The sequence below is a fragment of the Strongylocentrotus purpuratus genome, unplaced genomic scaffold (assembly GCF_000002235.5).
Source record: "Strongylocentrotus purpuratus isolate Spur 01 unplaced genomic scaffold, Spur_5.0 spur5_scaffold_13, whole genome shotgun sequence".
Taxonomy (NCBI): Eukaryota; Metazoa; Echinodermata; class Echinoidea; order Camarodonta; family Strongylocentrotidae; genus Strongylocentrotus; species Strongylocentrotus purpuratus.
In genome coordinates, this window is record NW_022145598.1 from 26,905,129 (window position 1) to 26,932,695 (window position 27,567).

At 38.9% G+C, this 27,567-nt stretch overlaps 2 protein-coding genes across 3 annotated transcripts; one reads left to right on the forward strand and one right to left on the reverse strand.

Annotated features, from left to right (window-relative positions):
* Nucleotides 1–729: 729 nt before the first annotated feature.
* On the reverse strand, nt 730–15,768 carry LOC752321 (PCNA-interacting partner). 2 transcript variants are annotated; one of them, XM_030983265.1, is made up of 11 exons: nt 15,662–15,768; nt 12,570–12,702; nt 11,397–11,587; nt 10,111–10,428; nt 9,303–9,512; nt 8,108–8,272; nt 6,369–6,523; nt 5,230–5,389; nt 4,003–4,178; nt 1,987–2,059; nt 730–1,301 (listed from the first exon to the last, which is right to left on the reverse strand). In XM_030983265.1, exons 2-11 carry the CDS (start codon nt 12,694–12,696, stop codon nt 771–773), a joined length of 2,106 nt encoding a protein of 701 aa, XP_030839125.1. In that variant the 5' UTR covers nt 12,697–12,702; nt 15,662–15,768; the 3' UTR covers nt 730–770. The 2 variants fall into 2 exon arrangements, with proteins under 2 accessions (XP_030839125.1, XP_030839124.1); XM_030983264.1 differs by lacking the exon at nt 15,662–15,768 and adding an exon at nt 15,019–15,054.
* Nucleotides 15,769–23,749: 7,981 nt separating this feature from the next.
* Nucleotides 23,750–25,039, forward strand: LOC587965 (hornerin). The gene has a single exon (XM_030983658.1). The coding sequence runs from the start codon at nt 23,750–23,752 to the stop codon at nt 25,037–25,039; it is 1,290 nt and encodes a 429-aa protein (XP_030839518.1).
* The last annotated feature ends 2,528 nt before the right edge of the window (nt 25,040–27,567 follow it).

Consider the following 27,567-nt stretch of genomic DNA (forward strand, 5'->3'; position numbering starts at 1 on the left):
CCCCCCTAAAGAAAAAAGAAGAAAAGAATATAAGAGTCAAATTGCAAAGCATATAATACTTGTTGAATCCAATTGTAACCAATCTCTCACAAATTTTGTGGTCATGCTTTATTAGGTAGTAAGAAATTCCCTAATCCTAATGATTGAGTAATGACCACATGCTATATTGACCACTGTGGTATATGTATGCCAAAGGGCAACCCAGTGTTAGCAAATAGAGAATGGATAAAACAAATAAATGTGTTGGCTTTATTTGTTTATATTTCATATTTCAAAGAATAAAAGTCAAATTGCATAGCATAATAATGCTTCTTGAATCCGATTTAGAACTATCTCTGACAAATATCGTGGTCATGTTTTATTTGGTAGTAAGGAAAGTGTTTCCTGCATACCGCCCTCTCTAGGCTTCATTTTGGATAGTAAAATCTGTCAAAAATTGGAAATCACTATAATCAGCATCAAAATAGAATTGAAAAGTTCTGAAACAGTATTCACGATTCAAATTGTAGGTTGATATGTTAGATCTTCTTTGTTGCCAGAAAAAAACATTTAAAAATTAACTGAAAATTAACTTTTGCTACGTACTTGTAAGTTCATAGGAGTCTAAAAATGATGACAACCTGGAACAACTTATAGGCTTGTAAAATTGAACTTTAAAAAAAGAAAATCATATATAAAAAAACTCTTTTCTCAATTCAGGCTCATAATACATGTATATGAATTGCACAATGTTTGTTTGTTTGTTTGTTTGTTTTATTTCTGTTTTCTCATCAAACCCGGAAGAAACAATTCAGGGTCTGTTGTCCTTTGACCAACGGAGCCCCTTTCTTTTTCTTCTTCTCTTTCTTTGGCTTTGGTTCGTCTTTCCTCGCTTTTTTGGCTGGTTGAGATCCTTCCGCAGTCACATCATTCAAGATCAGCCTCTTTTTACTCATCTCTTTATTTTTCTTATTCTTCCTCTTGACATCCTTGATAGCTTGGCTGGCGACTGGCACCTTCTCCTGGTCGTACACAGACTCGACGACGAGGTGTGTCTTGCGTTTGGGCGTGGCGACAATATTGTCGATCAGGTCGGGGGTCAGGCCACTCGGCCGCGTCTTGTGAGCGAGGGATCGATCGTCGGGGGAGTCGGCCCACAGTCCTCTGTTGTGATTGGCTGGGATCTGAGCGACAGGGTCTTGATTGGCTGGTCTTTCAGGGGTGTCAGTAAAAGTCTTGATTTTGACAACAGGCTCCGCCCAAATCATGAATGACTTTGTACCTTGACCTTGAGGGGGCTTTGAGGCACTGTCACTTCCTCCCTTTGATGGGGGAAAGATGAAAAGAAAACAAATTAGGATTTAAGACCGTCAATACTACTGGGCCAGAAGGGATTAGACCACACAGCTAGGTCACTGACAGGTGGCTATCTCATTAACAAGAGGATCATGGGGGACCAACAGGCACCAATAGGAGAAGTTTTCTATATAGAGGGAGCAAGTAGCTACAAGTAGGACAGTGGGGCTTTAAGTAAATTCATGGGAGTTTGTTTTTGCCTCCCCTTGCTAGCAATTAATTGATTGGAATATCTGTTTACACATTAAATCATTCTGTGGCAGATAGCTGCATTACATGTATTGCTTAATTATTCTTCTATAGAGAAGAAACCCAGGTTCCAAAGGGTATTCATTTAAAAAAAAAATAGGACTTAAGGACTCTCTGCACTGACTAGTTTGGCCAGGAGGACTAAAACCTCACTGCAAGGTCACTGACAGGTAGTTATCTCATCAAATCAGCTCTAAATTAACATAAGAAAAGGGGATCATGGGGGACCAACTGGTACTGCTAAGGCATTATTTGCTTTATAGAGGGCACAAGTAGCTACATGTAGTGTAGTCCTGCTTTGATAATTCTTAGATAACAATACCCAGGTTGCAAAGGGTATCATAGAATACATTTGAAAACAAAAATTGGACTTAAAATAACGTAATGTCGAAATTTATTTACCAAGCTCTTTCGAAGTCTGTCCCTGAGGGAGACATTGTCAGGTGACTCAGGATCACCCTCAACATCAGGAGTTCTAGAAAAGAGAAGAAAAAAAGGAAGACACTCTTTGATTAAAGACAAGAATGGCATAATATTACTGCCTAATTTGGCATCTCTTGTGTGTGCAATCAAAGACTGCAATGTTAATTTATCATCATGCAAGACTTTATCAACAATCTGTTCTCAATGATAGATTATCAATAGGCTAACATTTGGGTAAATTGACAAACACGTAATACAAAGTACTGTAACATTTTTGAATATCTTTATATCATGTACATGTACATGTACATATACAACCACTTCAGTACGGTTATTATTATAGAAGGGTGTTTAATATTTATTGATATCTACAAAATTCAAATCATACATATATCTACGTAAGTAGCCATTCTCAAGCAAATGAAATGCCTTGCATATTGCAGGATTGATCAGAGATAGATATCGGTTTGTGCTATTCAAAGGGCCCTAAAATTCCTCAAGAGTCCCAGAAATGTTCAAGCCCCAGAAAATCTGTATAACAAGCAAAAAAGATCTGGAGAAGTCTGAAGCAGAAAAGTGACATACCCTGATTTCTAATGAAAGCCTGAAACTGGCATTCCCAATAAGGTGGATTAAAGCCTGTCTGCACTAGTTTATCCAGGAGGGATTAGACCTCCCAGCTTGGTCACTGACAGGTGATTATCTCATCAAATCAGCTCTCAATTAAAACAAGAAAAAGATGATCATGGGGGACCAACAGGTACCGCTTGGGCATTGTTTGCTCTGTAGAGGGTGCAAGTAGCTACAAGTAGTACAGTCCCGCTTTAAGACAAAGACTGCTATAGGTATAGAATGGCCTTGCTCAAAGGGCACACTCCACTCTGTCATCCTAAACCAGTAACAATCATACCGGTAATATCATTTAACATTGGATGTTTTAATAGCGCTTCTTACCACCACACAAGGTGCTCAAGGAGCTTCAATATTATCCAAGCTCTAGCTAGGCTATCGCCATCCGTGGTCACAGCATTCAAGGAATTCCTGCCTACATGTATCTGTAGTGATCCATACACCCATTTGTTGTGGGTCAACAAACTTTCGGAAATTGCAAGATATCGGCATTTCTTTCTTTCATTTATATCGGCATTTCCTTTTTGTCTTGTAAATTACCTCGCACCTGCGATATGACATTTGTGGTCTCCATGGTTTGTTTTTCTCTAAGCGCCAATCACGGTGTTCCATAGTCTTGTGTTTTTGGCTAAGCAGCGTGATTATTGGCACTCATCCCGTATGTACTCGTCAGAGCTACACGTGTCTACGGTTTTAGTCATTTCCTTACTTCCTACATATCGCGTACGATTTTTGCGACGTTGTATTTTTCTCGGTCTATTTAATCGTCTGCGGTAGTATTTCTTTTCTTCGCTGGATTAAATACGAGTCTTTATTTGTTTAATTCGCCAAGTAGGCTATTCATTCTTTTTCTTCAGTTTACGCTTGGGCTAGCCAGAGGCAGCTATTTTGTATCTGAGCACATCTTATTATTGTATATATATTCCTGATAGTTTCGGTTTTCGTCAAAGCTTCCGATAAGATTGTGTATTGCATTTGCCTTGTTGAATGGACAGAGTGTTTCATCGTTGAGACTACTTAGTGAATTCGTCAAGAAGACACTTCAAGTTTTGGATTATTTCCAGTCCCCTTACTTCCAGTTTTCTTAGTTCCTTATCGGTGAGTTTAAATTTCATTACCACTTTCTTTTCTCACGTCTTTTTAGTTGAACCTGCACTTAGGTTCTACATATCACTTAATCACCTGAGTGGAGAGTGGTATGTGTACATTAACGACTTGCCAAGGATGTTAATGATGTGACAGGGATTTGAACCCTGTACCTTGTGATCCACAGTCTAGTGACTAGTAATCCCCTGGACTACAACAGCTCTATAAATAGTCCAGTTTTAATTGAGAATCATGAGGGGATAGCAACTTTGACCATACCTGAACTGTGAGATGATGCTCGGTAGTTTGACCGGTGTCTTCTGACTGCACACTGTATCGGTCAGTAGCTGTGCCTGGGTAAGCTTGGACATGTACGCTCCGCTCTGTCGGTCAACAAGACTGCGGATGACGTAGTTGGTCTTCTGGCCATAGATGATCCTTCCTTGTCCCACAATCTATGAACAGAAAGTTTGGATGTTAGTGCACTAGAGTATTTGAAGGGGGTAAGGGGGCAATTTGCTACCCCCATCCACAAGTTTTCAACCAGGAAAAAATAATGGTCAATACCTCACCTTTCAATCTATACATAAAAATGATCTAAAGGTAAATAATGATCAAAATAGTTTAATCAATACATTTTGATCTTGCTACAGCCATACAATGAATAGAAATAATTTATAAATTATGAAGAGATGGATTACAGGAACATACATTGCTCCAACACCCCCCCCCCCCCCCCCCCCCAACTGGACACAAATTAGGGACAGTTAAAAGTGTTTTCCCTGTTGGATCACCATTGGCTTGGATGTTATGGCAATTCCATAACATCCAAGTATACACAACTTCTTATGTATTTAATTTAATTAACCTTCATACTGCTGCCAGACAGTTTAATTTACAATTTAAGCACATCATGACCTGTGCTCAACTTTATTTGATACAATGCATGCACATCTATCTCTTCTACAAGCAATCATGCAGGGGCCTGTTTCACAAAACCAACATTAGTCTAAGTTCATGGACATCTAAATGCGATGCATCATATTGAATTAACACTCATTGCAATGGGATACCCATGATCTTAGACCTATACCGGTTTTGAGAAACCGGCTTAAAGGCATCGTTTAACAATATTAAATCTGAGATGCACAACCCTACATGTTATCAGTGTCTGTGATATGGTGTAATATTGAAGCCCTAAAAAATTGCGCTTCAAAATCAAGATCAAGAAGTGCCTCAAAAAAGTAAAAATCATTGAGTAACCGCTTTTACCATACTCCTTTTTCCCAATAGACTGTAGTGTTATGAACCGTTAGTAAAAAGCAAAATTTGATATCGATTTCCAATCATAGATATCTTGATAATCAGACAGGCGATCGGCTTGTAAAAGTCATGGGGTCCCTGACTGACCTAAAGGTATATAATTATAATTGTAGCAGGAGCTACATCAAGGATTTTTTTAAAGGATCTAAGACAAAGTTTCCGGATCCCTTTAAGTATACTTACTTTTTTAGGTGTCTTCTCCTCCTTGTAGTTAGTGATGAGGTATTCAGTCTCCTTTGAGAGATCAGCTACAGCTTTCTCTAAGCTTCCCGGTCTAAGGACATTCTCATCAGACTTCAGTATAGATACCTTGACAATATGAAGAATCTTCTTGATAGCCTCTCTGTAAAGAGAACAAAGGATTTCATTTTCGTCATACACAGGCAATATACAAATGCGTACCCTGGACATTTGAAATATTCTTGCATTCCTCTGGCAAACATCAATCAACATTTGCCACTCCCCACCCAGGTGTTGAGTGGGTACCGGTAGGAAGAAATACCTTGAATTCTACGAGCATTCCATTCTTTAATTTATTTTTTATTTTTCAGACTCTTTAATGACAATATTTGAAAAATTCATAACCTTCCCTATCTTTGCAACATCAAATGGAGGAATTAAATTATGTTACTTTATATACCTCACTTAAGAAATCCAGCCATCTGATTGGTCGAAATTGCAGTCGAGGTTTTAGCCATTCCCGTAAATAAACAAAAAATGTGAAACCCATGTAATAGTTCTAGAGTAAATCAGTAAAATCCTGGCAAAATTCCAGTTACCGGGAAAATAGTTCAGTCTTGCTGAACCTCGGCAAGCCTCAGACGATAGCTCGATTGTATACCTCCCCTTGAGCGTATAAAAACAACTATGTCTCTCAAAGCAGTCATTATTACTGTATTATTATCATATTATGCAAGATATCTTGTTTTCCATGAATTTTTGCAAATTTTTCCTATTTTGTTATAATTTTTCCAAACCTGGAACATGTTTTCACATACTAAATTGAATTGAATTGATTAATTGTCCACTAAAAAATGGAAATTCGTTGCTCCCTGGTATTACAAGCAATGTACATAATTATAAAAAATATAAAACTTAAACATTTTACATAACAACAATGGCGTTACATGAACATCCAACAATACATACATGTAGATCTTTAAAATGAAGACTAAATAGTTGTAGTTTTATGAGAAGCAACAGATATAGTTTAGGTTAACCAGGAGGTGTCAACCTCTCACATGCACAACAGACCATTTCCGTTATTTACGAGTTTTCGTGATTTTCTACGACATGGACCCTGGTTATACTGTCATTTGTACCTTGGATCTTTTGTTTCTTCAGCCAGAGTCTGCATCCTCTGTATGAGGTTAATGAACTCCCCCATTGGCTTGACGTACTGTCCTAGAGGGGAAGAGAGGTCCGGGGCGTAGGTCTTACCACCGAGACGCAGTTTCATGATGAACGATACCATGGTCTGTAAAGGGGAGAATACATGTACAAAAATATGAGGAAAATACCAATAACAGCAAACATGTACTTTGAATGTGATATTATCTTACAAGACTGGAGAGGTGCGGTGCATAGATCTTACCACCTAGACGTAGCTTCATGATGAATGATACCATGGTCTGTAAAGTCAAGAATGTATGTACGAAAAATATGAGGTAAATACCAATAACAGCATGTACCTTAAATGTGATATCATTTTAAAGACGCATAGTAGTGGTGTCTCAAAGAGAATTCAACACCATTCGGGTGTTTACCCAATAACATTCTGTCATTCACCACGATTAGCCTTCAGTTTTATGACCAACAGGCCATATGTAATGCTCTGCATTTTCCATCTATTCCCCTATAGGTTAAAGTCATTATCTTACATTTCCCTCATCCGAAGACTCTCTGAGAGACTAGGGGGTAGTTCTTGATGGGATCACAGGTTTAATGAGTGCGATACTTGTCCAACCATTACTAGTATTTCCACCAAGGCTGGTGTCAGCGAATTATGACCTTTGCACATGGAACTGATGACCATCTCCCTTTAAGAGACTGGAGAGGCCCAGTTGCACAGCTCTTAAAAACCTAGCCGCAGTTTCATGATGAACATTTGTAAGATGTTGTGAACTTTAACCTGTTACATCTACAATCTAATCAGTTCTCCCTTGCATACATGTACTTCCTCCGAATTTGGTTTGAATTGCTTCAGTTGCTTCAATGTTATTGGGATAACAAGATATATTGTGGTATTATTTTAAGTTTGTGACCCTGTGAACCTTGACCTCTGAAATGCCATACACAAACATTTTCTCCGTGCATGCTAATACATTATTCCTCAATGTTTGGTTTGCTTCCATGATTTTCAAGTTATCGCAGTAGCAAGATATTTCATGGTATTTTATCACTTTATGACCCTGTGACCTTTGACCTGAAATCTTACACCCAAAATCTAATCAGCTCATCTTTTCCTGCTCATACATACTCCATTCAGATTTGGTAAAAATTCATTCAATGGTTCTGAAGTTATCATGGTGACAAAACATGGGATGTACGGAAAGGTGGACAGATGGATGGACGGACAGCCCCAAAACATAGTGCCTCCGCCGTGACCTTCCGTTGGTGGAGGCTTGAAGGCATTATTTAATAATGCAAAATCTGAGATGCATGGCTCTACGGGTTATCAGTGTCTGTAATATAGTGTAATATTGAAGCCCTAACAAAATTGCAATTCAAAATGATCATGAAGTGCCTCAAAAAAGTAAAAGCCTTTGAGTGACCAATTTTACCATACTCATTTTACCCAATAGACTGTAGTGTTATAAAAACGGTTTTTGAAATTTTGAATTCCAATCGTAAATATCTTGATAATCAGATAGGGGATCAGCTTGTAAAAGTCAAGGGATTCATTTCTGACCCAAAGGTTTATAATTATGATTGCAGCATGAGATTATTCCAGGATTTTGTTGTAGAATCTGAAGTAAAGATACCCAGTCCCTTAAAAAAAAAAACCAAACATGTAACAGGGTGCACCCCCCCCCCCCCCTTTGTGGTTAAAGATTCTTACCTGATACATGGGCATCTTCTTCTCCTGAGCAGCTTTCCGGAGTGCTGTGAAGCCCTCTATACCTAGGCCTTTATCAGGTAGACTAAGACAATGGGCCAGGGACAACTCATCACGAGTGTTGATCAGGAGGGCTAGGTGAGACATGAACAACTGACGACAGAACGTCTGTTGAGAGAGAACAAAAATGTAAGGAACATTGAAGGGACTTGGTAACATAGTTCAGATGAGAGAAAATGGTGCTAAGGTATTGACTTCAATGCTAGATGTACAATTAAAGAAAATCTGAAAGTTTGAGTGAAACAGACCATTATTAATGATACAAATTGGGGAAAAACTGATCTGATCGATTCCTTCATTCTCCCAACTATATTATTACAATTTGATTACATTTTAGTTGAATGAAAATCGTCACGAGGCAAAGAATTGGCTCCATATACCATTCCAGAGATTAAAGTGTTGAAAGATTTTTTTGAAGCTTATCTTTTTTCTTATTTTCATGAAAAAACGGTTGGGAAGTTCAAAAATGGTTGGGAGAATTTAATGTTAGAGGGTGTCGCACAGTGACGCCTTCAAAGAAAACCATAAATATCTTTGTGGTTTTAGAATTTTTTTCAGGAGTTTTTGCATGTTGGAGGGTGAATGCAGTAGAAGGAATATCATAAGTAACATTTCATACAAAAATTACGGTTTTTTCATCAACCCTCAACAATGTTACTGAGTCACTTTAAGAGTACAATGAAGCCTTCTACACCTAAATCTTCATCAGGTAGGTTTAAATGTATAGTTCTTCTACTAAGGTCAAGTCACTATAACGTGTTAAAATTTTCTTTGTGCGAGGGCGGACACCATACAGTGCTTTTTGTCTGCGATTCCCAAATGATTGTAACATTCAGCCATCTTTCCAGTGAAGATTAACAGACAGTGTCTCAGATTTTCTGTGATGTTTTAACCAATCTTTACTCAATAAAAGGATAAGGTAAGAATTCTTGGTAGATTTTTGTGTTATTTTGGATATAAAAGACATGCTTTAATATTCGAGGCCTGGTTGTTGGCTCTCGGGGACGTGCACATCCTGCCATGACCCCTAGGTGCGCTGCCCACCCAGGCGGTCATGGCAGGATGTGCACGTCCCCTTGAGCCTATAAAACAGCCAGGTCTCTCAAAGCAGTCGATATATCTATAATAGTAACTTTACCTCTGTGGGGCTTCTAGGGCTAGGAGTGGATGCTAACTGAAGGTTGCTTGATGCGAAACCCTGATCCCAGCTCAATCTTTCCGTCGTTACCTCCAACTTCGTCAATTCTCCTCCTTCCTCATCCTCAGTTGAAGTCGATGAAGGGTCAAAGTGCAAAGCTGTGACGGTAGACAGCATCTCATTACGTAACAAACTGCGAAGCATGGCACACTGTATGATGAAAAAGAAATGGGGTTGAAAATAAAGAAAAAAAGAATAAGAATAGACCCAGAGACCATGTAAAAATTATATTGGTCAACTATACCAGCAACCTTCATGCTTCATTCAATGATGAGTTTGTACTGTTTGCAACTTGTTAAGTGCTAAACCAATCATGTCTACATGCTTTCAAAAGGTATATGAAAATAGAGACTGTCTCCATGGGAGAGAGTGTCACATACTGATCTATCCATTGTGGACTAAAAATATATCCTTTACATGAAAAAGTACATAAACATGTATCCTAAAGATTATTCCCCAGCACAATATCTAAAGCCAAATTCAACAATGGTAAAAAAAAAAAAGTCCTAGATTTTACCAGTGAATGTCAAGTGCTTACCAGTAGTTACATACACTGTACAGCAGGGCTCCCCACTAACTATTTTAAAAGGGGGTCCAGATTTAGCTTACCGGAGCTGTATGCATGAACCCTATGTAAAAGCTTTAAAATCTTGGGGCCCGCAATTAGATTTTGGGCTTCCATGTATCCCGGGCACCTGTTAGTGTCAACAGTCAAGCCCTGCCTACAGAGACCAGACTTGGAACTCACCTCAAGGTCACCTTCAGGAGGATGAAGTACAATGTACTTTGTCTTTGTTTCAGCCAATGATACATCAGTCTGCTCTTCCCTCCTCTTTGACTCCGCCTTCCTCACCTCCCTCCACACATCCACCAAGTCTACCATGTTGCATCTCTTGAGCATGCCTTCATACATATTCATGAGGGGGTGGGGCTCTGGGGGAGGATGCGAGCTCTCATTGGCTGGCTCTTGCGTGCAAGAGAGCTGATTGGTTGAAAGCTTCTGTTGCAGAATTTCCTTGGAGGTGAGGAGCACCTCACTCATGTCCACTTCAAATAGGTCATGTTTCTGCTTCCAGATGTCATGAGAGAGAAAGGAAGAGAGAGAGAGACAGAGGGAGATAGAGAGAAAGGGAGAGGGTGAGATAGATAGCTCTCTTGTCTTTATTTAGTTGATTGCCACTGTTTTTCTTACCTTATCTATGTTACTTTTGTATTTTTGCTTTTTCTTCTAATTTAATTCTACGGGTTATAGTCTTCTCTTAATCAGAACACTGTGCGCTTAGAAACATCAGTATTAAGCGCCTAATAAATGTTATGTATTATTATTATTATTAGAAAGGGAGAGAGAGAGAGGGGGGAGATAGAGAGAAAGGGAGAATGAGAGAGAGGGAGATAGAGGGAGCGAGAAAGGGTGAGAGAAAGGGAGAGATAGAGAGAAAAAAGGAGAGAGAGAGATTGAGGGAGATAGAGGGAAATAGATAGAGAAAGAGAGGGGGAGATTGGTGAGGGGGAAGAATGACTAGATTTAGAAATAAGCACTAGGAACATCAAGTTCTCATGTTTTTTTAAAAATGATTATTATAAGTCCATTTAAGATGTCGTTAGACTAGTTTCAATAGTTCTAAACCTTGATTATGGCTGGCTTACAGCACACATTGTAATCTTTATATTGGGATTGTACAGTACATGCTGCAGGTAGTCATGCTAACAGCAAATGTCGCATCACATAGAGTATGATGTGCTCTATATAATACAGTACCAAAATGTGACACCATACTAGCCAAGTTGTCAAGGTTGCTGCTTCCAAACAATTTTATGTTGGAACAGCCAAAAAACACTAAATTTTCCCTGCTCCAGCCTGTTGCTTGAATGATTTTGCAGAGAACCTCATGCAAAGACCGTTGTTTGAAACCAGTAAACTGGCCGACAAGCGAAAATGACTGTCGCACTTAGGTTCTTTATATGAAGCTTGGAAGAGCAATACCTGCATAATGCATACAAATTCACCCGGTCTCAGAGAGGAGAGAATGTTACCTGTTTGCTGCGCTCAGCCAAGCACAGCTGCACCATGAGTAGTTGGCTGGAATGTGAGAGCACAGTCTTTCTCTCGTTGGCTGCCAGCCCATCACGTCTGTAGAGCTCTATGTAATGTTGTGCCAAGGTCCGCAGCTTGGGACATCCGGACGATCTAGACCGACCGCCTAGCAGGTGAACCTCAGTATTGTCTGCGAATCATATACAAACTTAAATACATCAGGGCCCTGCTTCATGAAACTAGTTTTCAATAGCAAGATTTGATCATTGTTATAAGCTACTGAAATCCTAACCTTTGATTGACTATGAGCAGATTTGTCATAGATCTGTGGCAGTTGTTATTGATATCAATTTTATGTTCATGGGGCCCTGGGGGACAGGGGGGGGTACTCTGAAAACTATGTCATCTTTTATGGTAGTAAGACAATGTACATGCAGGAGGCGGGTTGTGTGTCAGGACAAAAACAAATCTGTAAGGTTTGCTGTAGCCTGTTGGATTTCAGTAAAAATATACAATTACTCATGAGCATTTGTAGGAGTTTTAAGATTCCTGATAAAATGCATGCAAATTTGTTCAAATTACTGTTTGAAATCATCTGTTTGAATACCCAACTGAACCAGACAAAATGCAAACAAATCAAATATATTACCAGTATGTTATTATCCCTTGATTTAAAGAAACTCATCAAAGTTGATAAAGGAATGGAATTTTAAAAAGAACAAGAAAAAAAGGTACTTTGGTTTGTTTTTTTTTAGTGTTTATACACCAAAATGAAGTACATGTACACATGTATGTAATTTGGAAAGAGGGAAAGGAGAGGAAAGAGAGATTGGGAAAGTTAAAAGCAGATCACAGAGATTTGGAGAATGTATTTCTGAAAAAAATAATTGAATAACAACATGGATCATATTCTACTTTTCTGAAAACAATGTTATCTTTCATGTCAGGGAAAAAGATGTTGATCTTGCTGAAATTGCAAGGAACTAATACGGTACCTACTATTGGTGTTTGGCTGTGCAGATGTTTCTCTTAAAATTTACGCAAATGCATCCAGCTTTAATTGCTCAATGACTTGGCCTAGTTGTGATTTAAAATCCAATATCGTATTCAGAAAACAATCCTAGTTCTTTTCAGAAAATAGCATTGATTGAAAAATTAATAAATTGAAATACCTGACTGCTGAAGATCGACGCAGACAGCGTTGAGATGACGTAGGATTGTATCATGTGACAGGTTTCCATGGTTACCAATGATTAGTACATCATCAGGTGATGACAAAATGGCCGTTTGTAAGTCCATCCTGTCCTACAATGCAAATAGAAAGAAATGTAATGTTTTGTAATTCAAAAGGGCTTGACACCAACATTACATATATTTTTCACCACAAAATATTTTTTTACCTTCTCACTCAGCTATGATTTTCCTCCATTGAAAGTTAAAGGTTTTGTTTTCTAATTAAAAAGTAGTTCCAATCAGAGCTTGGTGCATGATACATTGAAGTTCGCCTAGCCTGGTGATCCTCATGAGCTCCTCGAGCCTCATGATGACATCATCAAGAAAATTGCTATGCCCATGTCTCTTTTGTGCATTTTCGCAAGGAATATTGAACATCAGAGGGCAGGAATACATCTCATTTTCAGCATATACTCATTCTTTGGGGCAAGGTTTCTCTTAAATTTGAGATTCAGACATGAAGCCATGACTACTAGGCTAGAACTTTACTTGAGAAGTTTAGTCTGACTTGGCCTCAGAGGAAGGGCTGGTTTATTATCGAACAAAATATTAGTTAACTAGGAAATGGTAAATAGACGTTGAATTAGATCTAAAGACGTAAAGTACGTAAATGCTCCAGCTATCTGGTGAAAAGGAGAAAATCAGTCTATTTGTTTATAGGGCAAGGATGCTGCACTTATTATGTACAAGCATATTTCATGTAAAAGGGTCTACTACTAGCAGGGGCAGATCCTGCGGCAAGGGGGGGGGGGGCAACTCGTGAGAAAATAATAAGCCCCCCTGGGGAGCTGAAGAGAAATGGAATTTTCAAACTCGATTAGATGTATACTTTTTGCCAGGATATCATTTTAAATCTGTGACTTTTTCGAGCATAAAATTATGATAAGCCTGTAAACGGTAGCCCTACTGGATTGGGTCAAGAGGCAGACCACAGATACAGACCACATATATGAATTATTTATTGGGGCTTTTTTTACTTTCTAATGGATCCTTACAACAATCAAGGCAGAGATTGTGGGCCTGTTAGAGTCCTTGCTGGGGGTTTAGGAGCAGAGCTCTCGAGTTTGGCAATTCAGATTATCTAGATAGACGTCGTGAGCGATAAAAACTCTAATCCATCCCTTGAAATTTAAATTGCAGTGCCCCTATTGTGTGCTCTTTTTAAAGAGTACAAAAGCCCTCAGATTAGGCATTCCATCTCATTCAGTAGTACATTAAGACCTTAATACTGGTAACAACATTCAATGGGATGATGCCCACATAATTGAGTTTGAAACGCACTACTGGTCAAGAATGGTAGAAGAAACCATCCTCATAAAAAGGATTAATCCTTCACTGAATAGGGATACCATAGTTACATATCTCGCTCCAGTGATCTTATGGCTCCAGTGAACTCGAAGCAGCAGACAGCAAGAAATTGTGTAAATAATAAAAGGGCCACAGGAGTGTATGTTAGAAGTTTTAACTATAAAAAACTCACACCCGCTCCAATTTTATGCAAAAAAAGTTGCATTGGGAACCACTTTTATCTTTACAGATAGGGTGCAGTGGGAGAGCCTTTGCCTGGAGTCTTCGGAGCCCTAGGAAGTTCTTGAATTTTAAAAAATTTAGGAAATTCAAAATATGGGCAAGATTACGAGTAGCGGCTAAATGCCCAAATTTCCTGAAACATCACAGAGTACAGAAGTACCAATTGCAATTCGCACTCCGAATTCTTTGATTTTTCTGCACTACTACATGTTCATGTCTACCGGTAATCACTTTTCTCAAGTCAATATTAATAATATACCGAGATACTGGCCAAAAGTAGAGGAAAAAGATATCTTTAAAAAATTACCTTTTCAACTCAAATTTATATTTCACACACACTACATAACTCAACAAAATTGATATTAACTTGAAGGTATTTTAATTATCCATCTTTTGACACCAGATCCATGGTAATTAGAGGTATTACTTTATACAGGTTATCTTTAAAATTTGATGTTAACACACCAAACACTTCCTCAATTCAATAACTTTGGGTTGCTATAACTTTTCACTGAAAAGAAATGTAAACTTCTCCTTCGCACAAGATATTTTCCTTGTAATACATGGGCGAAATCCTGGAAAGTTACAAAAAAAGGCACCTCTCCAATTATGATTTATGGAATTAACGTTTTTTAATAAAATTCAATATTTCGAAAAAAACTCACAAAAATCATGTTTTTTACTTATCGGTAAATTTGTTACATGTATGTTAACGCCCACCTTTCAAAAAAAAGAGAGATTGAAGCTCTTATTACCAATTATGTGAATGAATGGATATTTAGCACCCAGCCAAAACCCTTGAACCGCAATTTTACCACTACAGACAGGTCGACTGGTCGACTAAGTCTTGATCTATACCTTTAATGGTAATAAATGCATGTCGCTGGAGTTTCGGCAGGACCATCGCTCCCTTCCTGTTGACGTTGCTGTTGGTACCACTCACTCCAGCACTGCATAGAGAGTCAATGCTAATGCGTATTGACCTTTAGCAATGCTTTACATGTTAATAGGCAGCATTTAAATACATGAATAGTAAATACACTCACAACACATAAATGCACACAATCATGCCGATGCGGCTGATCGGCAAGTTTGACAGTAGACTCACAATTTGAATTTTTAAATTATTCTTTCTAAGATCGGAAAGTTGACAAAATTGTTTTTTCCTGCTATTTAGGTGTCATCAATTGTCACTAAAGTACCGATTTTGAGTAAAATTATTTGAGTTTTGTACAGTGGTGTTTGAAATGTTGAAAATCAATAGCACAGCTTTTAATACACAGCCAGGATAGTAATGGCAATGCACGTACCTATGTGCGACTACCACTCATACTCATTCATTCGTTCATTCTTTATTCTGTATTGCTCGCGAACGAACGGGCCAAACTAGCAAGAGTGAAAAATCGATTACCTGATCATACATTCAACTAATTTATCAAGAAATCATATCTCATAGTACTGCTGAGCCTTTAACATCTATAAAAACATGGCATTTACTTACCGAATATGCTGGAGGAAACGAATAAAGCGACAGTTTAGGAACGGACACAGCTCGTATTGTTTACAAGCGCCGTTTAAAGGTCCCTCGTCGAATTAGCCAATCAGCGATCCCGATCGTTGATAGTCTTTTTAGAAGACACGTAAAGATACATGTACGTATTCAAAGACTGCCCTAAAAGGTTAGTACAGATGGAAGTTGATAGGAATAGGAAAGTATCAGCTGCCTATTCTCCCTCTCGTAACAATTACTAATAAACTATTAATATTTTATTATAATGTATAAATTTGTGATCAATTTAGTGCAACTCGTCATTATTTCACCCACCAACTTCTCTCTCTATCTCTCTCTCTCTCTCTCTCTCTCTCTCAGTTGAGCCCTTCTCCTCCCGTCCCAACCCCTTCTCTCTCTCTCTCTCTCTCTCTCTCTCTCTCTCTCTCTCTCTCTCTCTATATACTAGATATCCACTCTCTTTTTCTTTATTTTCTCCCCTTCTCCCCTTCTCTCTCTCTCTCTCTCTCTCTCTCTCTCTCTCTCTCTCTCTCTCTTTATATATATACTAGATATCCACTCTCTTTTTCTTTATTTTCTCCCCCTTTTCTCTCTCTCCTATTTTCCCTTCTTCCTTAATTCTCTCTTTCCCCCTCTCCCCCAGCCATCACCCTCCAACTCTCTCTCTCTCTCTTTCTGTATCAGTCTGTCTCTCTGTAACTCTTTACATCAGAGTGTATTCTTTCCTCGTTTGTTTGTTTTTACTCATGTTTTTAAAGTGCCATGTTTGAACTTTCAATACTAAATGATTATAATTTTACATACTCACTACCGATTATCTACTAATACAATTTTTATTCCTCCATAATTATCTGTGCCAATTTTTATAACACAAACAAATTCAAATTTACAATTTATACAAACAATATCATAAAAATATTTGTATACATCATTCAAAAACATGCTTCAACATAAGCCCTCTTAAGGTGAACTCGTTTCTTTTTCCAATTATACCATAATGTACTGCTCATCCTTATAATATATCTTTATTATATATTTATTTTATGAAAAACAGGAAATTTCTTATTTAGTCAACAAATATGAAACGTATGGGCAGAGTACAGTTAACTGATTAAGAGCATTCCTTTTTGTGTGTACTATTTTCGCCAATGAAAGAAGACGAATATTTATGTACAGTACAGTACGGTTTGCTGTACTTGAAAAATGCCATATTATGATTACAGTAAGGCTTATTTCCTTCCTCATAATAGTTACGGTTTGTCAAAAAACACTCAAATTTACAACATATTTAATAACTATACTAAAATTCACGCACATGTATTTCATCTTTTCAAAAATATATTTGAGAGAAAATAGTTTGGAAAAACAGTTTTCAAGTCCAATTTATTCGTTAACAAAATATTTGTGATTCCATCGCACATTAAACAAAATAAAACCCTGAAAATGTACATATTTGAGTTTCATTCATTCCAATAATTTATTTCATGAGGTCACTTGTTGCGGATACATTTCTGAAAAATAAAAGGTTTTCCAAAACATTTTTATTTCTCTCATTATTTATTCATAAATGAAATCTATGATGCTTCCGCACATGCGCATCGTATCATTTGCTCAGATTAACTGTTCACAAAAAAAAGGCGTATTTTTATATATTATGTAATTATATAATATAGCTTTGCATTCAATTCGAAATCCGACGTCGCTCACTCGGCGGCCTCTTCCATCGGTGCCTACTGTTTAATGTTTGAATTTGAATTTATTAACAACAAAACAACAATATAACACAATCTTACAAAATGTATTCAAGTGGGTAACAAAATATCCATGTAGTACACGAGTTACAAAGAAAAAGAAAATATCCATAGTTGAACCTATTGTGTACAAATTAAATTAATCATATACCATGTCATATCAAACCTGTTAATTAGCTATAACTTAATAATGCGTAGAGATTTGTGGCTGGAATCGAAATTCACAGAGTTCCAATAGCGTATAAATGATTCAAATAAAGGATATTTTTAAACTTAAAAACTTAAAATGTTGTTAAAGGGAGAATCAAAAGTTAACACGAGTGCTAGTCGGGATTGGTTCTCCAAGTTTCTAAAACTGTACGCAAATTCATATTGATATTTATTTTGACTTAATATCGTATTATTTTATCCTCTTGATTCATCTCTGCCATGTGTCTGATCATCCTTGCTTTCAGCGTGGACTTCGTGTCAACATCGTTAACAGCATCCTCCAGAGTCTTAGTAGCCGCAGTATCCACTGCAGGCCGTGGTCGTTCACCGTTGCATTTCGGAGTCGTTTGTCGTGGTTCTTTCCCTTCTTCCCATTATGACAGAATGCACGTCGTCCATGACCACACCCATGGTGATCGTATGGAAAGAAGAGCCATGGAGGGGGAAGTTGACATCGGGTTTCATGAAGCAGGAAATCGTCTTCGTTGTCGCATCCAGACGTCGCAACGCCTTCATCCGATCTCTGAACTCGACGATGATGACAGCATAAGTCTTCTTTTCTGAGCTCTCTTCTGCGCCTTGTACCAATGCTTCATGGACCTCTTTAAAAACTCTTTGGCCATGTGACGGTTGTCATGGCAATCGGAGAAGCGGTGATGAGAGTGATGCATGGGAGGAAAGGGGGTCTGTTGAATCCACGGAGATAGGTTGCATTGGTGGAGGTATCGTAGAATAATGGGGAGCGGTGTGGCAATGGTGCTTGTGCTTGCCATGGTGATGCTTATGATGACCACGCCCATTTCTGCATCCATGTTTGTTATGGCTACATTGTATGCTGGGATGATGCCTTCTCTTTCTCCAACTCTGTAGCGTTAGATTTCGTGGTTTCTTGGTGAGCTTGGTCAGTGGCTTGCCCTTCCGCCTCAAGAACCTCGTCATCATGCGGCTGTCATCCTTGGACATCATCATCGGGTGCGTTCTCGCTTAATTCACTCGATCCACTACCATCTCGTTTACATCCTTCCTTCAGATGACATTCATCCATTTTCTCTGCCATTGACGTTACATCGTCGACCATGCATCTCCGAAAATTCCTTCCTTGTCGACCACGGCCTCGTCCACCATGTCCATGTTGTCTTCCCCGACCTCCAAAGCCAGAACGTCCCCCATGATCTCCACGTCCGCCTCCTCGACCTCCGAAGCCAAAGCGGTGCCCGTGATCCATCCCGTAAACACCCGACGGGTCCGACATCATCATCTCCCTCATTATCGCCCGACGTCGCCCTCGTCCTCTACCAGGCAAAAAATCAAACGGAGACCAATGACCACCACGGCAATCTTGCTCGCCGTCGAAATGATCATTAGCCGGGTTCCCCATGCCAGTGCCAGACTCGCGGCCAGGGTCGTGCATAATGAAGTATGTCACCTTCTTTGAAAGATATAGACACGAGGGCTGCTAATCAAATCCAGAGAAGTTGAGACTATTGATTGGATTAAAACGGTACAGTATTAACAAATTGATAAAATACAAAATTGAAGTTGAAACATCGAAGAACGTGATTTGTTAGTGAATAGTCTCGATCTGATGATCAGAATGCGAATCGGCACCCTGCTGTTCTTGTTGTTGGCGTTTAGATGGCGCTCAACGAACAACTAACAGCGTTGCGTAACAGAGTAGACGACCGCGAGCCTTTTGGGATCCATGAATCAGATGTTCGCAAGCGGTTCAAGCTCATTAACCATCGAAAGGCATCGGGGCCTGACGGTGTGAATGGACGAGTACTGTAGACATGCTCGTCCCAACTCGCCGTCCCATACGCTATGATATTCCAGACGTCGATCTCCGAAGGAGTAGTACCCGGCTAGGTAAAAAAAAAAAACAGTTGGGGACCAGTTGGAATCAACTGGTACTGGTACCAGTTGATTCCAGTTAAGTGAGCTGGTTTCAATATGAAAATTGGTATTGTGGAATCAACAGGTACCAGTTGATTCCAGAATATGGAAATTTGTATAGTGGAATCAACTGGTACTGGTACCAGTTGGAATACCAGTTGTCAACTGGTACCAGTTAAGACCAGTTGAAACCCCCAGCTGGGAACTGGTTTGGAAATTGGTCTAGTGGAATCAACTGGTATTGGTACCAGTCGAAATCAACTGGCAATGGTACCACTTAGAATACCAGTTGCCAGTTGATTATTCAGTAGCGAATATCAATCAACTGATAATCAATATTGTATGGCATCTGGCCACCAACTATTTTTTTTTATAGACTCTTGCAATTACCCCATCACAAATATCATTTGAAGTGAGTTGCAGTTGAGTCTAATGTTAATTAAAGCATATAGAGATCGTACATACATGTATACAAAATTATACATGTGTTTACTGGACGCATAGTTCCCGGAACGCCGAAGGCGGCGCTATTCATCGAACACTCTATCGGAACACTGTAAATGCTTTCATTAGAAAAGGACCTGTTGTGAATAAAGAGCTCCAGTTATGTATGATCACGTTTACCCTTTTTCGCTTTAAATACATGGACACAACACTGAACAGTTTTAATTGACTTCCTTGAAATTAAATGACTCGCAGGTAATTAGGAGAATTTATCTGTTTTTTGTCAAGTTGTCTGATTTGATGACGTCATTGGCGATTTATAAGCGATTTATAAGCCATTGGCTAGAAAAGTCATTGGCGATTTATAAGCGATTTATAAGCCATTGGCGTTGATCCATTGTACTTCTATTTTTTTCTAAAACCAGACTTTAATGATGTCATGATATCGTTTCGTTCCATGAACAAACAATACCAGTCTATTTTTAACCATTCTCTCCATAAGTTTAGAGAATGTGGGAGTCAACGAGATGGGTCGATATGACGAAGGATTAGTCGGATCTTTGCAGGTTTAAGTATAGGGATTTGAATGACATGATACCATTCTGCGGGGAAAATTGAGGAGTTCCAAATATCATTAAACAACAGTAATAATAATTTAGGTGCATTTTCTGTTGTACCAGGATAGCTTTAATGCCATCTGTACCAGCTGATGAATTTTTCGTTTCTTTTAATGCCACTGTTAACTCTGCTTGGCATGCATGAATTCCTCATTAAGGGGATTTTCTCAAAAGTAGCTCCAATCCTTAATTTTCTTTTTCGAATGTACATCTTCTGTCTAGTTCGTCTTTATCTATATTTAAAAGCCGCACCAATTACATCGGATTTTTTGTGTGTGTCTTGGATTGGTTCTTTGTCTTCAGTAAGTAAATTTTGTTAATTTGTGTATTTTGTTAAATTACTTCTCTCTATGCCCTTTTCTGTCCTTTTTTAATACTGTTGCATGATGCAACGTAGTACCATCGTTTCCGGTTTCGCCTTCCTTTTGACACGTTTCCGAAACGTCCCGTGCCGTACCAACTGGTTCTGTTCCACGGATAAACAAACGTAAGCACAACGTTCTGCAAGAAGAATGACGTCACTCGCTATGAAAAGATACAGGGAACAAGGTCGAGTTCAATCACATGATGTTGTTTGTATAAACTATATAGATAATGATTATACTGCCGCTTCCTAAACGTCCTTGACCGTACCCTGTTCAATTCCACAACTACTGACAGCATGATAGGGTAGGGGAGGGGGGGGGGGGGAGGGTAGTAACACATTTTAATTATCTGATGGGAACTAATTCATAACATGAGTGAGCTATTGCAAAGAATCATCTTAAAAGATTAGACTTTAATTGAATAAAAAACAAAGACTTGAAAATCAAAAAATTTAAAGAATAACAGAAGCATGAAAAGAGAGAAAGGAAAAGAGAACAAAAAATAACAGAGAAGGAGAAAGACAGTATATAGAGCTTATGTTCTTCCCTCATAATATAGGTGTATTCAAAACCTTAAAAATCGTATATAGTGTATGTATATTTTACCACTTCGATTAAAAATGTATAGCAACACTGTGAACCATGTAAGATTATAATAACTATCTAAACTCGTCTTTGTTTTAATTATAAAAATATGTCCATGTTGTGAAAGCGTAATACACCCCCCTCCCTTCGGATGCACATAATGTACATGTCTATGTAACAGGGTAAGATATAATAGGGGTTCTAGGACACCTACCCCCTGGACATTCACCCCCGGACACTATACCCCCTAGGAAAACTACCCCCGGACAACTATCCCCCGGAAAATTACCCCCAGACAACTACCCCCTACGACAACATCCTCTAGGACACCTACCCCCGTACAACTATCCTAGGGATAGTTGTCCGGGGTTAGATGTCTGGGGGTAGTTGTCCTAGGGGGTAGTTGACTGGGGTGGTTATCCGGGGTGGATGTCCAGGGGGTAGGTGTCCGTATACGATAATAGGTAATATTGGGCTCACGATAAATTCTATTTTAATAAGTACCGCAGATTTTTACGATTTTGGTAATTTTATTATATCAAAATTTGTTGATTTTTAATTCCGCCCTTCAAATGACATTCTTATTTCCTTTGTAGTTTGCGGTAGACTAAGTTGCTATTCTGTTTCGACTTATATCTTATTTTAATTACCATTCTATTCTATGGATTTTATTTCGTTAATTGTTTTCAATAATTGTATTCATAAAAATACGTGTACGTGTATCATCGATGACGTCATTGTGTGAACGAACTTTGCGCTACGTTTTTAATTCCTTTGGTAGAGACTGTGGAATAGAACATGTTGACATGGTAGGGTACGTTTTAGAAACGGTATACCACAAATAATCCATTCCACTGCACACGACCCTGCACTCCTGAATCTATCTTTATTCGATGACGTCATTCTTCTTGAGCAAGTGCACAGTCCGTTTCAACATTGTTGTCGTAGTATTAGACTTTGGACTGTACGGGGGGGGGGGGGGGTCGGGGGTCGCTTTACTGCTTTTGTTAGAGTGTGGTGACTCGTTCCTAACATTTTATTTTGATATATTTATGCTATTTTATACTTAAGTATACTACATCATTGTAATACAGTGAGTTACATCTTGAATCATCTAAAAGATACAAATAAAATTGAAGAAATTACTTACCATGTACTTAGCCTACCAATGAGGGTGTATATCATTATTTACATGTATATTAATATCATTATTATAAGTATCAGCATCATCACATCAGACAGTTTATCTGATAATTGCAACCTTCACAATTCTGTCAAAAATGATATAAACTGCGCGTTCTGATATAACATAATGTCAATGTTATGTCTTATATAAATCAAACTCTCTTTCTCTCTCTCTCTCTCTCTCTCTCTCCTCCTCCTCCTCCTCCTCTCTTCTCTCCCTTTCGTTCACTCGCCCTCTATATATCTCTTTCTTTCTCTGTCTCTCTATCTCAAATTATTCTCTCTCTTTCACCCCCCCCCCCCCGAAAAAAAACCCTCTCTCTCTCTCTTTCCCTCTTTTTCTTCTTCATTAAACCGATATTAGATATTGTTTTGTTTTTCTCTTATCACATTTCGAAATTTTTCTTCCTGTTCTCCCATCCCCTCTCTCCCATTTATTGTCCACAACTAGATTTTCACATTATAAACTGCAGTAATGAATGACACGTACCATACCCCACCCCCTCCTAAAAATTGTGGAATGGAACATGCTGGTACGGTTTGGTACGTTTAGGAAACGGCAGGTCAACCATTATCTATACAAACAACATCATGTGATTGCACTCGACTTTGTTCTTTTATAGCGATGACGTCATCCTTCCTGCAAAACGTTGTGCTTACGTTTGTGTATCCGTGTGTGGAACAAAACGCACTGGTACGGCACCGTACGTTTCGGAAACGTGTCAACAATGATAATAAAAAACGATAGCGAAACTGCAAACGTTGCAACTACGTTGCATCAGTACAGGAAGGTATAAATAGGGACAGGAACGAGCAGTTTACTCATTCGCTTCCTGGTCATCAGATCGATACTACACAGCTCATGCTCACCTAGCTGGCTGATCGTCATTTTGTTCTTTTTGCAGAGAATTTCTGTGTTGATACAGTCTTAAACCAGAACTGATATTCTCTACTTCTTTGGCTTCGATCAGCTATCGATCAATTTATAGTCCCAGTGTCTATCTAACAAAGGAGGTGACACATATCATTATGCACGACCGTGGTGAGGCGGGCACTAGCACGGAGAAACCAGGAAATGATTATGATTCCTATTTCGACGCAGAGCAACATTGTGGAGGAGATCATTTCAGTCATGGAGCCCCGTGTGATTGGATGCCTGGTGGAGGCCGTGGGCGACGTCGGGCGATGATGATGGCGATGATGTCGGATCCGTCGGGTGTTTACGGGATGGATCACGGGCACGGCTTTGGCTTCGGAGGTAGAGGAGGCGGGCGTGGACGTCATGGAGGTTGGTTTGGCTTCGGAGGTAGAGGACAACGACATGGACATGGTGGACGAGGCCGTGGTCGAAATGGAAGGGGATCTGGTAGATTCTTTGTCGACGATGATGATGAGTATGTGACGTCAATGGCGGAGCAAATGAATGAATGTCATCTGAAGGAAGGACGTAAACGAGATGGTAGTGGATCAGGTGAATCATCGTCGAGCAGCAGTAGTAGCGAGAGCGATGACGAGCAGAACGCACCCGATGTCGATGTCCAAGGACGCCAGCCGCATGATGGCGATGTTCATGAGACGGAAGGGCAAGCCACTGACCAAGCTCAACAAGAAACCACGAAATCTAACGCTACAGAGATGCAGAAAGAGAAGGCATCATCCCAGCATACATGTAACCATGGTAAACATGGATGCAGAAATGGGCGTGGTTATCATAAGCATCACCATGGCAAGCACAAGCACCATTGCCACACCGCTCCCCATCATTCTATGATACCTCCACAAATGCCACCCCATCTCCGTGGATTCAACAGACCACCGTTTCCTCCCATGCATCACTCTCATCACCGCTTCTCCGATTGCCATGGCAACCGTCACATGGCCAAAAAGTTTTTCAAGAAGTCCATGAAGCAGTGGGCCAAGGCACAGAAGAAAGCTTGGAAACAACAACAAGGGAGTCACTGCTGCCATCATCATCGACGTCAGAGATCAGATGAAGACGAGCAAACGACGTCTGGATGCGACAACGATGACGACTTCGAGCTTCCTGAAGGCCAATGTCAACTTCCCCCTCCATGGCTCTTCTTTCAATACGATCACCATGGGTGTGGTCATGGACGACGTGGATTCGGTCGTCACGAGAAGAAGGGAAAGAAACACGACAAACGCCTTCGAAAGTGCAACGGTGAACGACCACGGCCTGCAGAGGATACCGCGGCTACCAAGACCCAGGTGGATGATGTCAACAATGTTGAGAAGGTACACGAAGTCCATGATGAATGCGAGGATGATCAGGCACCGATGGAAGAGGCCGCTGAGTGAGCGATGTTTGGATTACGACGTGAATTTGTACAACTATATCTTTCTCTTGTAGTGTTGTTTAATAAATCATTTTTGTAAATATTGTTTATGACAAAATGATACGTCTCACTGATATTTCCAAAAGCTCGCTCAATTGCACACTAAATCCATCTCTTGATTGAAATATAATGTCACTTATTTAGTAATTTACTATAATTGATATAATTTTTTGTTTTCTTTTGCTTTGTATAAATCACATATCTGTTTTTATTTTAGTTTCATTTAACAGCTGTTACTATCATTGCCATGTATTTCTTATGCTTAATATGTTATGTTGTATTATTTTGTTCATATAGCAGGGCCTTTTGAAAAGCACCCCTCTGTGGTACTGCGTGGGACTACCCTGCTTTTTAGAGAAAGCATGATAAATAATTTTTTTACTGGCCACAGATGGAGGTAGTAATTTTCTGTCGAATTCTATCCAATGATACGGATTGCGACTGAAACTAACGAAATCCTAAAATACAGAGTTTCTTTAAGTAATTAAAATACCAGTCAATGGGCTTGTTTACCATTCAATGTAAATATTTACTCTAATTTGAAGGAAAAATGCATTTCATATCTATTTGTCTCAAATAGAACATTGTAAAATATTTACGTATATATATATATATAGTTTTTAGATAAATTCACAATTTCTGTCTGTTATCAATTGTATATGTGTGGTAGATATTGTTCAACACATGTATTTACTTTAGTGTATTTGCCTTAAAAGCTCATTTTGATATGAAAAATAGCATTTACAATCTATTTAGGATCTGTAAATGGGAATATTACTCGGCCCAGCTGATTTATGTATAAACTATAAAAGATTTTCATACGAAGCAATTAGCAATGTATATAACTAAATGTATTGTTACCACAATTAATGTAACCATTTCAATATGCTTTCAATGTTGTCAATATTAGTATTTTTAACCAGCCAACAAGACTGTAGTAATTAGGAATAACGTTTGAAAGTGAATTTCTTGTAATCGTGTAAGGAAAATATCATTACATGCTCCAGCAATTTATATGATATAATTATGTATAAATTATAACAGATATTCAAGGAATATGGCTCATTATGTTTTTTTTATATTTTTTTTACCAAAGTTTATGTAACCATTTCAATATGCTTATTTACACTTGTCGATGTGAATATTATTCAACCAGCAAAAAATATTGTAATAAAAAAGAAATAACGTCGAAGTATATGACCCTCTAGTGTTCGTATACGCATACGGAAAATATCATATCGTATCATAATACTGAGGTTAAAACAAATTTTGAATTTGCATGCCTGACGCTGTACATAATTATTATGTAGGCCGCGAAGAACCCTTTGGCATATTTAGGATTCAGCTCATTATATGATTGTAATGCGAGATTTAATTAATTGGTGTACTTTAAGAACAAGATTACGCCATATATCTATTTGTTAATGTATGTTTGAAATGTAACCATGTACAGTACTAATAAAATGTAAACAAATATTTGAGACTGTTATCGTGTTGCATAATTTATGTGCGGGGATGAGTGTTAATTTCTCTAAAGACGATTAGAATAATGAATGGTGCTGTGTATTATGAAGAACCGAAATGAATGGAGGAGTGTGTGTGAGAGAGAGAAAAAGTGAGGGAGAGGGGGAGAGAGAGGGAGAGACAGAGGGAGAGAGAGGGGGGGAGAGAAAGGGGGGAGTGGGTGAGAAAGATTACATATAGAGATAGATAGGGGAGTGTGTGAGTGTGTGAGAGAGAGAGAGAGAGAGAGAGAGAGAGAGAAGGGAGAGGGGTGAGAGAGAGAGAAAGAGAGAGAGAGAGGGGGAGTGGGTGAGAAAGATTAGAGATAGATAGGGGGAGTGTGTGAGTGTGTGAGAGAGAGAGAGAGAGAAAGAGAGAGAAGGGAGAGGGGTGAGAGAGAGAGAAAGAGAGAGAAGGGAGAGGGTGAGAGAGGGAGAGAGAGAGAGAGAGAGAGAGAGAAGGGACAGAGTTGGAAAGAGGGACACAAAGACGAGAGTGATAAATGTGACGGGATTACAGAAACACATTATAGTCGATATAGATAGGGCGAGAGATGTGTACAAGAGGGAGGAAGAAAGAAGGAGGGGGGGGGGGAGAAAGAGGGAGGGGGGGGGGGAGAAAGAGGGAGGGGGGGGAGAGAGATGGGATATTATATAGGGAGAGAGAAGGGGGTAAGAGAAATCAATACAGTGATAAAAACGAGTGAAATTAACAAAAATGAAACCAAAGGGTATGGTAGTCAGGAATAGCCATCGGAATGGAAAGTGGGGGCAATGCAGAGTGCACTGTAAAAAAGAATTTGTTCATTGGTAATTTTTACGTATTTTTTCCATGTAGTATTTACTTGAAAATATTAGTTTTGCCACTTACGCACTAAATTTAAGGCTTGCTAACTCAAACTTTCAATTTAGTAGAACATACGTGGAATATTTTAGTAAAATCAAATACATAAGAACTTTAAGTAATTTCAGCTTGTATTAATTTAGT